Source organism: Eleginops maclovinus, chromosome 22 (genome assembly GCF_036324505.1).
Source record: "Eleginops maclovinus isolate JMC-PN-2008 ecotype Puerto Natales chromosome 22, JC_Emac_rtc_rv5, whole genome shotgun sequence".
Taxonomy (NCBI): domain Eukaryota; kingdom Metazoa; phylum Chordata; class Actinopteri; order Perciformes; family Eleginopidae; genus Eleginops; species Eleginops maclovinus.
Window position 1 is genome coordinate 22,004,925 of NC_086370.1, and position 13,689 is coordinate 22,018,613.

Sequence of the window (13,689 nt, forward strand, 5' to 3'; positions counted from 1 at the left end):
TGCGCAGTAGACATCCTGCTCTCCTCCCATTTTCTCCGTATATATGTTTCAGCTTTACTGCGCAAGTCTTCACTTTCTCTGCAGCTTCACCACCTCAGGTCCACTCTACCAAACGCTACAGGTAAGAATCCTTAATTCCAGCTCCTATTTAAGCTGTTTGCACCCTGCTAGCTCTCAGAAAAGTGTATTTTAATGTCTGTATTTGACTGAAAGGGGACTGCTTTACCATGCTAAATCAAAAAAGTTATTATACGCGAGTCAGTGTTATGTAACGCAAGGAAAAGGAGATGAAACCAGGCAAAAGGTCTTCTCTGAAGGCTGCAATTAACCCTTGATTTGCGGGATAAGGTCGGTTTTAGTTGCAAAACGCATTAATGCAGCCTTTCAAAACCAGTAGGCCTATGCATGAAATGGTACACGTTTATGTCCAGACTATATAGACTGCTGGCATGACTGTGCACTTTTATTGATTGGTTTTGGATTTAATAGTTATTTCTAAGCTAAAAAACCACTGGTCTTATTGGCTATGTGGTGTGCCTTGGTGTAAGAGAAAAACGAAGTACTACGATAGCCAACAATTATGGATATAGAATAGAAAAACATACAAAACGTTTTGAAAAATACTGAAAAGATCAACCTGTTTTCATGGGACTTGGCTGTACGGTTTTGTGCAGGAATGTGCGAATACTGACCAGATAAAGTGCCAAAGTTTACAGTATAAATTCACACTTGTATTGTCTTTATCAGTCAAAAGCTATTGGTTTTTTATTATTATCAATACCAGTTTACCAATCACAGGTTTCCTAAATGAAGTTATAATAGATTACAGACCTATTCTCCCAGTGTTCTCTCTGAAATCTTCCCCAATCTCCCCCACAGCTGATAACGTTGTTGAATCCGGTTTTAGGCCGACCCTGCCCTCTTAAGCTTTGTGTGTATGTAGTGCTGTTACAATATGAATGCACATTAAGTCCAATTGTTTATGTTTGTGTTACAGTGTTAAGGGCCTGTTTTCATGTCCAATCCCAGTTCACCAATTATTGGTTTCTTAATTCCACTTATAACAGAGTCTGTCACCATGACTCAGCATCTTTGTACTGATAGAGCTGTGTAAATGTTGAATGTAAGGCTAATTGTGTTTATTTTTTCCTGTATATGATGTGTGATTTCATCCACCGACGTCTCCCTGTTGACAGACATGTCTACCAAGGTCGCCATAGTAACAGGCAGTAACAAGGGCATCGGGCTGGCCATTGTCCGAGCGCTCTGCCAGCAGCAGTACCAGGGAGACGTCTACCTGACCGCCAGAGACGTGTACGTACACACACCCGAAACAGCTGGCAGCAACATGCTCTGTTGGTTTTAGCTCTGTGTATTCAGCCACTGTTGGGGTGTCCCGTTATTGTGGAAAGAAGACATATTTTTTTATGGAAAAGGAGACATTTCCAGCCTCTCTAGTTTTTATTTGGGACATTTTTTAACCTGGAATATTCATCAGACGATTCATGCAGGCGGATAGTTTAACTATAGTTATAATGATAAGAATATTAAGATTCAATATTTAAAAATGTCTAATATTGGAAAGATTTGTGAAAATATATGAAATAAATACAAAAGAATTATATTTGACATGTATTAAAACAATTCAAAGTTAAACTTGTGAACAATGGAAGCTAATTTAAAATAAAATAAATGGGAAGAGTACAAATAAATGTAAAACTATACGTAAAATGTGTGAAAAATATAAGAAATACACCAAAAAAAATCAAGTTTTGTAAAAAGTACAGGTTAAAAATATCCAGAAATAATGTTAAAAACTGTACAAATACATAAAACTTATTAAATATGTAAAACTGTTTTGAAAAAGTATACAAATTTGTTCAAAATATATTAGAAAAGTGTTTGTTAAATATGTGTCAGGGAAAGATACCCCAAACTCCTCCTGCAGAACGAATGAACAAAGCTGCAGATATTTCCATACAAGGGAAATTGAACTTTTCCGCTGTTTTGTGCAGCGGTCGTGGAGAGGAGGCGGTGAAAGCTCTGGCCGCTGACGGACTGACGGCCAAGTTCCATCAGCTGGACATCAACGACGTGAACAGCATCGTCGCCGCCGCCGGCTTCTTCAAAAAGGCGTACGGAGGAGTGGACGTGCTCGTCAACAACGCTGCCATCGCTTTCAAAGGTAGCGTTACTGATCCATATCTCACTGCACTGAAGCCATGCACACAATATTAATACGCCCCCCCCCTCTCTCTCTCTTCAGACGCAGACCCCACTCCGTTCCCAGTCCAGGCCGAGGTGACCCTCAAGACAAACTTCTTCGCCACCCGAGACATGCTGACTCACTTTCTGCCGCTCATCAAAGCTGGAGGTGAGGACACAGAAGTTCAGCTCAGTGCACACACTCATCTTTTTTGTTGTGAGGGGTCAGCTTCAAACATCCCTCTGTGTGTGTGTGTGTGTGTGTGTGTGTGTGTGTGTGTGTGTGTGTGTGTGTGTTTCAGGCCGCGTGGTGAACATCTCCAGCTTCGTTGGAGCCCGCACGTTGAATAAGCTCAGCCCCGCCCTGCAGCAGCGTTTCCGCAGCAGTGACATCACGGAGGAGGAGCTGTCCGGGCTCATGCAGCAGTTCGTGGATCTGGCTCAGAAGGGCGAGCACGAGAAGGGGGGCTGGGCCAACACGGCGTACGGGACGTCCAAGACCGGACTCACGGTACGACTCATCGTAGTAGAAGTGAAATGTAGACGAACAAAAACCATGTTGATTCTCTGAGCAACAACTTATTGTGGATCCATTATTTATACCTGTGTGCATGTGTGTCTGTGTGTGTGTGTGTCTGTGTGTTTCAGGTCCTGTCGATGATCCACGCTCGCCGTGTGACGAAGGAGAGACCTCACGACGGGGTACACTCTTTTATATCTTTGATCAAAGAACAAGAAGAAACTCATCTTTCCAACCATTAACAGAAGTAGTATTAATGTTACAGCTCTTATCCTCGTTCGCTCTCTGCTCCACCTTTCCTACCACATCTCAATCTTAACTTACAAGTTAAAATAATGTATTACTGCCGTCTGCTTTTATGCACTACATATCTCAAATATCAAATCAAAGCTTAGGACTTTTCTGTTTAATTTGGGGATAATGTATTCGCACTGCAGCATCATTTTACTGAATTAGAACACGGTGTAATAATTGTGTGTATTTTTTCACATTTCCTTGTTTCTGCTTTGAAGCCTTTTGAATTGTCATTATTTTGTTGATATTTATTTACTGTTATTTACGTCCTTTATTTGTATTGAGCTCTGTCCTATCCTGTGTTTCTGCTGCTTAAACATCTGGATTTTCCTGCTTGGATCAATGAAGTCGAATCTGTCTCATCTTATCTTATCTGAAGGTTTTTAAAGGCAACTATTATTTGGCATAGATCTAATCTTCGTTCCTTTGATTATAATTTGTCCTCAGATCCTGGTGAACGCCTGCTGCCCCGGCTGGGTTCGCACCGACATGGCCGGCCAAAAAGCCCCCAAGTCCCCGGAGGAGGGGGCCATCACTCCGGTGTATCTGGCCCTGCTGCCGGCCGGGGCCACGGACCCCCACGGGAAGTTCGTCTCCGATAAAGAAGTTCAGCCGTGGTGAAGGGCTGTGGCGGTGTGGCTGTGTGGCTGTGTGGCTGTGTGTGTGTGTGTGTGTGTGTGTGTGTGTGTGTGTCACAGAGGGGAAGTTTTCATTTGTTACAGCAAAGAAAGAGCCAAACACAGCTTAATGTAACAAAAAGATATACAACAATTACACGATTTTACAGAGACACAAAGAAACCGTTCTGCGGTCTATCAGCCAGGTACATTTGTTATAACTGTGTGTGTATATCAGTGTTTTAATTGATAGGAAAATAAATCCAGCTGTTTTTGTTTTGCCATTTATAATTCATGTTATTTGAGTCTACTTTTATTTGCGGAAAGAAAAGCCGATTTTGAGATTTGTATCATGACTGAGTTTACTACAAATGAACCTAAAACAACGACTCCATCGTCCAAGGCAGCAGAAATACCTGACGACTATTTGAAAAAGATGACACAAGCGTCACACAATGTGGGAAAAAAACACTCTTGATACACACAACTTCTCAGTTAGGTGTGTGTGTGTGTGTGTGTGTGTGTGTGTGTGTGTGTGTGTGTGTGTGTGTGTGTGTGTGTGTGTGTGTGTGTGTGTGTGTGTGTGTGTGTGTGTGTGTGTGTGTGTGTGTGTGTGTGTGTGTGTGTGTGTGTGTGTGTGTGTGTGTGTGTGTGTGTGTGTGTGTGTGTGTGTGTGTGTGTGTGTGTGTGTGTGTGTGTGTGTGTGTGTGTCTCTGTGGCTGTGGCTTACACAACAATAATAAGGCCTCTATCTGCAACTGCTGGTGTCTACTCCATGTCATCATTTGCCTTCTTTAACATTTTTATACATTTACATGCAAAGAAGAACTCTTGCCTTCATCGGAAAAAGCTTAAATGTTGTGTTAAGAATAAAAAGCTTTTCTGAAACACTGGTTGTATTTTATTTCTGTGAATAATGCTGGAAATAGAAAACCCTTCAGGACAGATTTGTGGGGTTGCAGTGACATCTAGTGGTCAAGATGGAGATTTGATTATAATATACTTGTATTTCACTCATTTAATGTTTATATATATACAGACAATGGACAACAAAGCAAAGTAGGTCAAAGCAGGAGGCAAGAAATCATAGCTTATTAAAAATGTTGCGTTTTGGTCAAAGACCCCAAAACATTTGTCAGAACTCAAAACTTTGTGATAAGTTTAAAAAAGAAAGTCCAAGCTAAAGGTAAGAATCAAATAAAGTAATTTACAGGGCTTAAATAACACATTTCTGGCCTACTGTTTGTATAATAGTATTACTAAATAATGCTGAAAATCTCTTAATGATAAATATGTGGATATATAGCGACACCTGGCGGTCAGATATGGTAATTGCAGTAAAATCAATTCATAATTATTTTATATTAAAAGAAAAATGATAATAGATTAGATATCCTTCAATGATCCCCAAGACCTTGCACATTAATTCAAAAAGGAAACAATATAAAATAAACGAACAGTGAAAATTTACATAGCCAAGGGTATATATCTAATTGAGTATTTTGATTGAATATGCAATATAAATACACAGAATTGAAGTCAGTGTACTTTACGACAGGCCAGCCTCCTACTAACAACATGCAAACAAAGAATACTAGGGCTCAAGTAATTCCAGTTTTAAAATATATCCAACTCAGTGAATTATGTTTGTTAAAAAGGAATAAAGTAGAGTGTAATCTGGAAAGGAAAAGAGCAGCGATAAAACAATAGAACCTCCAGGAACAAAGCACAACGTGTGGTTTGTGCACTGGTTGATTTCCATAAGCAGAATACAGATCTAAAGGTACATTAGACGTGAATTGCCTTTGATTTGCAGTTTAACGTCTCCAGCATGCACCTATAATTTTGATTTATAGACGTGTTTATGGAGAGCTATAACGACCCCCCGCCCCCCCGCACGTCAAACAATAAATGGCATTCTCCCTGGAGAAATATTAATAGAGCCGGCATATGACACAAATACAGCTTTATTTATGAGCAATGTGTGTGTGTGTGTGTGTGTGTGTGTGTGTGTGTGTGTGTGTGTGTGTGTGTGTGTGTGTGTGTGTGTGCACAGTATAGGAAAAACACACAGGATTTGTTTCTATTTCTTCTCCTTCTCAACAATGCCTGATTTATTTCAGGGTTTTATCTGTAAATGTTGGTCAGTATTTCTCGTTCCACTGCAACAATTCTCATTTTATTTACAAAATACTGAGAATCAGAAATCCTTTATTTGTCCTATAGTGGGGAAATGTACAGTATGACACAGCAAAGGTAGATTGCAGATAAAATACAAGATTAGTTTGTCAAAGAAAGAGACCAGGACATGGTAATCAAATCAAATCAGCACAACTCGATGGTGGGAATAAAATATACACATGAATGCATTTAAGAAACCATTACAACATTATTAAATTGTAAAACATTTGATCAATACTTAACTTTTTATATCAATAGCTCAATATTCAAAAGTCATGAATAAAAATAAATAAGAATTAAAACAAATAAACTGTAAGTGTAATGTAACATCCCGCAGTCCTCCAAATTCACATATTACATTTCATATATCAAATAAACTGTAGCCTATATATTAATAAATATTGACCTTGGTGTCGTTAGCTGCAGCTACGGTCCTGTTTTCATTATTTCTATTTATTTGCTAGCTCACATTATTAGAAAAGGAGTTAAAAAATGATCAGCGATTTCCCTTTAGCGGAATAAAACCCAGACTTTCACATCTGTATGTTTACATCCTTTATCATTACATATGATATCAAATATGAAAGAGAATACAGATGTTTTTGTGCTGAAAATTGATGTTTTTCAGCTATTTTCGCCACACGAAACATCAGCTATGTCCCGTATCTGTCACCTGCTTAGTGCCAGGTGAATCATTATCAGTAATGCTCACATGGTATTGATCACCGTGTATCCTATCACTTGTTGTGGCTTTTGTTCTGAAGGATTCCCCCCCCACACCGCAGGATCAATAAAGTAATTATGATGCTCATGCAGCAATTACAGCCGGTGATAATGATGATGATTATCAGAGTGTGTGTGTGTGTGTGTGTGTGACGGGGTTTCCCGGTGCAGATAGCAGGGATTACAGGATTATCATCTGTGTCTGTGCTGCGTGGATTAGTTTTATCTACGAGGTAATCGGGGGTTTTACCCTCGTCAGATAGGACTACAACTCCCACGGTCACGGTCACGGTCTCACACACACACACACACCACACACACACACACACACACACACACACACACACACACACACACACACACACACACACACACACACACACACACACACACACACACACACACACACACACACTCCAATGTGTGTTGACTCACAGGTTTAAAACAGAGGGAAGCATGAGCCGAAATATCTGGATCTAAGCCGGAAAAGTTCTTCAAAATATGAAATATAAAACCAGTTGAAGGAGATCCCCTGCGCTGACCTTCTTTCCATCAAACGTTTTTCTCTTTCCTGTGGTGGGCTCCGTAGGTTTTAGTGCATGTAAATGGTCTGCAGAGGCTAAATTCCAAAGTTTCAATCACTATGTAACACTTGTGCTTCTATTGGCGGGCGCTCCAACACATTGTACGTGATAGGCTAAGGGGCGGGACATCTCTAAGAGGAAGACCAATCAGAGCAGACTGGGCTCTGGTTTCAGACAGAGGGTGAAAAGAGGTGCTGCAGCACAGGCAGTATGAGAAACATAAAGAGCTTTCTGAACATTAAAGCAGGGAGACATGTCCCAGGAGAGACACTACATACTGACATACACCTGAACATCAGCAGGAGAGGACTCTTTAAAGTAGAGACACTACATACTGATATACACCTGAACATCAGCAGGAGAGGACTCTTTAAAGTAGAGACTCTACATACTGATATACACCTGAACATCAGCAGGAGAGGACTCTTTAAAGTAGAGACACTACATACTGATATACACCTGAACATCAGCAGGAGAGGACTCTTTAAAGTAGAGACTCTACATACTGATATACACCTGAACATCAGCAGGAGAGGACTCTTTAAAGTAGAGACTCTACATACTGATATACACCTGAACATCAGCAGGAGAGGACTCTTTAAAGTAGAGACACTACATACTGATATACACCTGAACATCAGCAGGAGAGGACTCTTTAAAGTAGAGACTCTACATACTGATATACACCTGAATATCAGCAGGAGAGGACTCTTTAAAGTAGAGACACTACATACTGATATACACCTGAACATCAGCAGGAGAGGACTCTTTAAAGTAGAGACGCTACATACTGATATACACCTGAACATCAGCAGGAGAGGACTCTTTAAAGTAGAGACACTACATACTGATATACACCTGAACATCAGCAGGAGAGGACTCTTTAAAGTAGAGACTCTACATACTGATATACACCTGAACATCAGCAGGAGAGGACTCTTTAAAGTAGAGACACTACATACTGATATACACCTGAACATCAGCAGGAGAGGACTCTTTAAAGTAGAGACTCTACATACTGATATACACCTGAACATCAGCAGGAGAGGACTCTTTAAAGTAGAGACTCTACATACTGATATACACCTGAACATCAGCAGGAGAGGACTCTTTAAAGTAGAGACACTACATACTGATATACACCTGAACATCAGCAGGAGAGGACTCTTTAAAGTAGAGACTCTACATACTGATATACACCTGATCATCAGCAGGAGAGGACTCTTTAAAGTAGAGACACTACATACTGATATACACCTGAACATCAGCAGGAGAGGACTCTTTAAAGTAGAGACGCTACATACTGATATACACCTGAACATCAGCAGGAGAGGACTCTTTAAAGTAGAGACACTACATACTGATATACACCTGAACATCAGCAGGAGAGGACTCTTTAAAGTAGAGACACTACATACTGATATACACCTGAACATCAGCAGGAGAGGACTCTTTAAAGTAGAGACACTACATACTGATATACACCTGAACATCAGCAGGAGAGGACTCTTTAAAGTAGAGACACTACATACTGATATACACCTGAACATCAGCAGGAGAGGACTCTTTAAATCATACTTATATTTTGAATTCATTGCACCATGCATTACCCCAGATGAATTAACACTATGAAATGGTCCTTTAGAAAGTGTTACGCAATGTTACTTGTAAAATATCTTACCCAAAAACTGCACTGGCGTTAATCCTTTCCCATCATGCGTCTGTCCTCAGTTGATCAGTTCTTCTGGCAGCATGTGAGGACACAGTCATGCACAGTAATCCCCAAAAAATCACAGAAATCTTGTTGCAAATATTAAGATTTAAGCTCCTTAGCATTTTCGTCATTTTTCTTTTCAATGATACGTTTGTTTCTCGCAGTCTGGGATTTGGTAAAACCCACCGTTGATGTTCAGGGAATAGAGTTTTAAAGCCGTATAAACTGTCAAATATTAATCAGACATAAACATTGCTTTTTCCCAGTATGTTGCATAAAACTGATGAATGTTATGCACGGATTAGATCTTCTAAAAAGGCAGTAAAGTCAAACGATTGTTGAATTTAAAATGTGATTGTTTCTCGCGGCTGCAGCTTTTGTCTTCCAGTAGATAACTGTAATCTTCTCTGTTTATCTATCAGGCTGAGCACACTGTAAAACAAGAGATGCTTTTATCCAATGTGATGGATGGAAGATATTATAAAGTTTGTTTATTCTGTCACGTTTCTCCTCCATCTGATATCTTGACTTACAGTTGCCCAAAGCCTGAAGTCTTTCTCAGTTTGTAATTGAAAGTGTTTTGTTCTTGTACTTTAATTTGAGTTGCACTCTTTGCTTTTGCAGAAGCATTGATTTTATTTCCCCAAAAATGAAGTAGAGCTGGTATTATGAGATTTTAAAGGGGCAATAAGTCAGATTCTCATTCACTGTGTGTCTGCTGGAAGTGTTGGTAACGTTTTGGATCAATACCAATATCTGGAGTGTAGTAAAAAATGCACAAAAAATAAGCAAAACATTCTAATTGAAGAAGAGAAGTTGTGAGGGAAATGTGCTCCCTTTGTTAAAGAACTGTTTCATTAGCAAACCCACCGCACCATCAGAGGGCTCATGGTCCTTTAAAATGACCATAAAGGGGCAAAGCAACCATAGGGAAAAGAATAGCTGCAAAAAGACCAAACCAAAAACTACAAGGTGAAACCAAATGAACACAAAGACCCACAAAAAGACCGACCCAATTAAAATGTGTCACAACAAAACTACAACGTGCTACAAAACTATCAATGAAGAACATTATTACAAACGATCAAATGAGGACAAAGACACACACAACAAAAGGGCCAAAACAACCATGGAGAAATAAGTCGCTACCTAAACAACTGCACAGAGATGCAAAAAACCAGCTACAATTTCGACACAAAAACAAGTAGACATGCAAAACAACTACTATAGGGCCTAAAACAAGTATGGATCAGTGAGAAGCTACAAAAAGAAACAACTTGACCACAAAGACAAACACAGCAATGATAAAGTGACACAAAAAAAAGTGCATAAGAAATAACCAGCTACAAAAAGACTCAGAAAAATACAAAGAAATATAAAACAACTATAAAGAGACACATCAAAGCTAAACGCTCAATTCAACGATTACAAAGTGACACAAAAGCTGCAAAGAAACATGCAAAACAACTACAAAAAGGGCCTTAAACAACTATAGAGCAAGAGGGAGCTACAAAAACACCAAACCTATTAGAAATGTCACAAAAAACAAGAGACACAGAAAATAGCTACAAGATGATTTAAACAAAGGGACTAAAAGAAATTCAAAAAGATATAAAATGACTAAAACGAACGAAAAAAAGGGCCAGAACAACCATAGAGGAACTACTAGCTATACTAAAGACCAAACCAATTAGACCTAAAGAAAAAGACAACTACAACATCACTGTGGATCAAACAGAAACCTATTCAAATGTTGCAGAAACAACAACAACAACAACAACAACAACAACAACAACAACAACAACACAAAGACACACAAAGTGACCTAAAACCAACCGAGAAATAAATAGCTCTACAATTAGACCAAAAACAATTACACAAATTAAGCCTCAAACGGACTCAAAATGACCTCAAAAGTCATAAACAAAGACAACAGAAGCTCCGTTTAGTCTGGCTTTCTGTTCTGGCTGTTTATCAAAAACACCACGTCTCTTTGGTTTATACCAGCAGTGAAACAGTGTCAGCATCACTTGGTTTATAACTGCTGGATTTGATCACTGGTCACCTCTAGATGTCAGTAAAGCAGCACGTGACTCTGCACCTCTTCAGAGAACCTGAATCCTGCTCACAGTGTTTGAAAACGTCCCCCTGCTGCAGCTGGCGTCTCCATGTGCTCCTCTTCCTGCTTCCCTCTCAGTTAAAAAGCAAAGTAAACATACATTATGCAGCCCGTGACCCTGAGCTATAGCAGACCTGGCGCGTGTCCTCGAAAAGCCTCCAACGTGATGTCCTCACAAAATGTAAGACTTAAGAGTCTTTTTTAGGTCCGTCGGCATTTATAGGTTTCAGGGTGGCTGGCTCTTGTTTGGATTTGACACGCGCTGCATTGAGGCTAAGGGTTAGTGATTAAATGTCAGATTAAATGTCACGCGGATATGTCAGGAGGGGAGGGGGGGAATTCAAGCCCATAAAATGCAATACAACAAAAAGAGAATCTTGCATTTGTGCCACTTTGTTCCTGCGTCTCTGCAACAAATGTGCACACACGGTGGTTTTTCCTACTTTCTCGCAGGGGCATAAACACAACATCAGAGTCAATAAGTGTTCCACAGTGGTCAGAGGGATCAAACATGAAGGCTGGCTGTTTAAAGCGCGGGTCTGTCCCTACAGCAGTCGTTCTTATCCCCCTGATACGCGAAAGAAAGGACACTGTGCTGACTTCACACACAGCAGAGCATCTTTCTTATCCCTGAGATGTGGAGAAACAAAGTTACAACATCAGCAGGAGACACACTTCAGAGTAAAACACACAGCGGGGGGGAGTAGCTGTCTGAGCAGGACTCATTGTGGAGGGAAGCACCCCCAGCTAGTGGACAAAGGGGGGAAAACACATCAGTGATTGTGGCTTTCAAAGGGTTCCTATTATGCTGTGTCTGTAGTGAGTTATACAAGTTTTTGTGCATGTCAATGGTCTGCAGAGGCCCAAATCACTCCAGAGGGATTACTGGGACATGTCTCCATGCTTTAATGTTCAGAAAGCTCTTTATGTTTCTCATACTGCCCGTGCTGCTCTGATTGGTTAGCTGGCCGTCTCTGTTGTGATTCGTCCTATCACGCATCTCAGGGATTGTAGCCTCTACAGACCATTTACATGCACAAAAACCTACAGGAAAGGTAAACTCTTTAATCTTATAGCTGCTATTTTAATATTCATCGTCATCAAAGTGAATCGAATACTCCCACACACTTCCATGAGGGTATTACAAAACAGAGGTTTGTTATTTTAGCATTTTTAAATTGTGAAAGGTGAATCTCATGTGCCCGCAGAGTTTTAAAGGTGATGGTTTCCTCGGCCATGACGCTTCTTTGTAAAAGTTAGAGATAAAAAGGACATTCATCTTTCACAGAACAACAAACTAACTCTTGGTGAGTTGATTTGGGTTAAAACACAGAGGGGGGGCATTATAATAAGTATGAAACGCAACAAGAGCTGAATCAACACTTCTATAACACATTACAGCTTTAAGGAAGAAGTGGTTTTTGCAGGACTTGTATGATTTGCATTAAATTCTACGCTTTTCTATTTTGAAATTGTAATAAGGCCCGTTTAAAGTGTGCTTCATTATATTGTCCAACTTTGTCCTGAAATGTGTTGAAAGATAGCATAAATGAAATGCATTTTTAGCAATAGTGCTGCTTTTCCCATTTGAGATCAATATCATTCTTTAGTGCATCTTGAATCTTGCATTAAACTGGAGATTTAATATGTTTGTGTGCATCCTCTGATCCTCCTGCTTTCATCTCCAGGAACAATGATTCATAAGTGAGCTTCAAAAGTTTAGTGGTCAAATCAAAGCCGTATAAAAGAAAACTACTTAAGCATTTATACAGTATACATACCAGGGGTTAGCTAGAAGAATATAGTATGAGGGCAAAACTGTGGCGTTGAGCTTATGTATAACATATATCAATTCTCGCAAATAACAAGGCGACGTCAGAGCTCCATAGAAACAAAGCTGTCTCTGCCGTCTGACCAGACATCTGACCCCATCTCCATATTTCTGGACTCATTAAACCCTTTCTGACCAACAGAGAGATTGTTTTCTGGCATCACTTTCACATTTTTGGGAGAAAATCTTGCATTTTGGTTTGAGGGCGCACACCGACAGGAGGAGGGAGCAGAGACCCTGATACTGGTTTAGACAAAACCCTGATTATATACTAATTTAATATCATTTCTGGAGGATATTCGTGTGTGTGAGGCTCACTGGCGCTGGATTTAAGGGGATTACTTTACTTGTTGTTGTTCTTTTTTTCCTTATTTCCATTTGTTATTTATTTTGTGGGTTTTTTGGTTCTTTCTCTTTGGGCATATAATCAGTGCAAGCTAGTGTGTCATTTGTATGTGCCTATACTTTGCTCTCCATTGCTAACTAATAGCATGTTGTCCATGTGTATGCACTTCTTTAAGTTACAACCCTGGTTATGCCCTGCAGAGACTTAAAAAGATCATCAAATAAGAATACCTTTTCCTTCACGAACCCTCTTGCATTATTCATCGTGTTTGTCATGTGTCCTTTTCCCCTGCTTATATTGTCCTCCTGTCTCCGGCTCATGTGGCTGTTCCTCTCTCACGTCCCTCCCTTGGTTTCCCTTGCTGTTTTAAGTTTTATATATTTCTCCTACACACACAGAGGGTCAGATCCCAGTGGGACGACAAAACTTTGAGATGTTTTCTGATACATATTACCATGCAACACATGCTGTTGTTTTCCATCAGGGCTTCGAGGACGCTCTCTGACAGTATGAGATGTCATGTTGCGGTGCTCCGACTCAGCACAATCCTCCTCA

General features: G+C 40.0%; 1 protein-coding gene across 1 annotated transcript; it reads left to right on the plus strand.

Moving 5' to 3' along the window:
• The first annotated feature begins 29 nt into the window (after positions 1–29).
• Positions 30–4,524, plus strand: cbr1 (carbonyl reductase 1). The gene is made up of 7 exons (XM_063875415.1): positions 30–121; positions 1,197–1,314; positions 2,016–2,185; positions 2,267–2,374; positions 2,508–2,716; positions 2,854–2,907; positions 3,467–4,524. The coding sequence occupies exons 2-7, from the start codon at positions 1,199–1,201 to the stop codon at positions 3,638–3,640; spliced, it is 831 nt and encodes a 276-aa protein (XP_063731485.1). The 5' UTR covers positions 30–121; positions 1,197–1,198; the 3' UTR covers positions 3,641–4,524.
• Positions 4,525–13,689: the final 9,165 nt, after the last annotated feature.

Coding starts and splice junctions, on each gene's coding strand:
- cbr1 (XM_063875415.1), top strand. CDS start 1,199: ATGTCTACCAAGGTCGCCATAGTAACAGGCAGTAACAAGGGCATCGGG. Junction 1,315..2,015: donor TACCTGACCGCCAGAGACGT/GTACGTACACAC, acceptor TGTTTTGTGCAG/CGGTCGTGGAGAGGAGGCGG. Junction 2,908..3,466: donor AGGAGAGACCTCACGACGGG/GTACACTCTTTT, acceptor ATTTGTCCTCAG/ATCCTGGTGAACGCCTGCTG.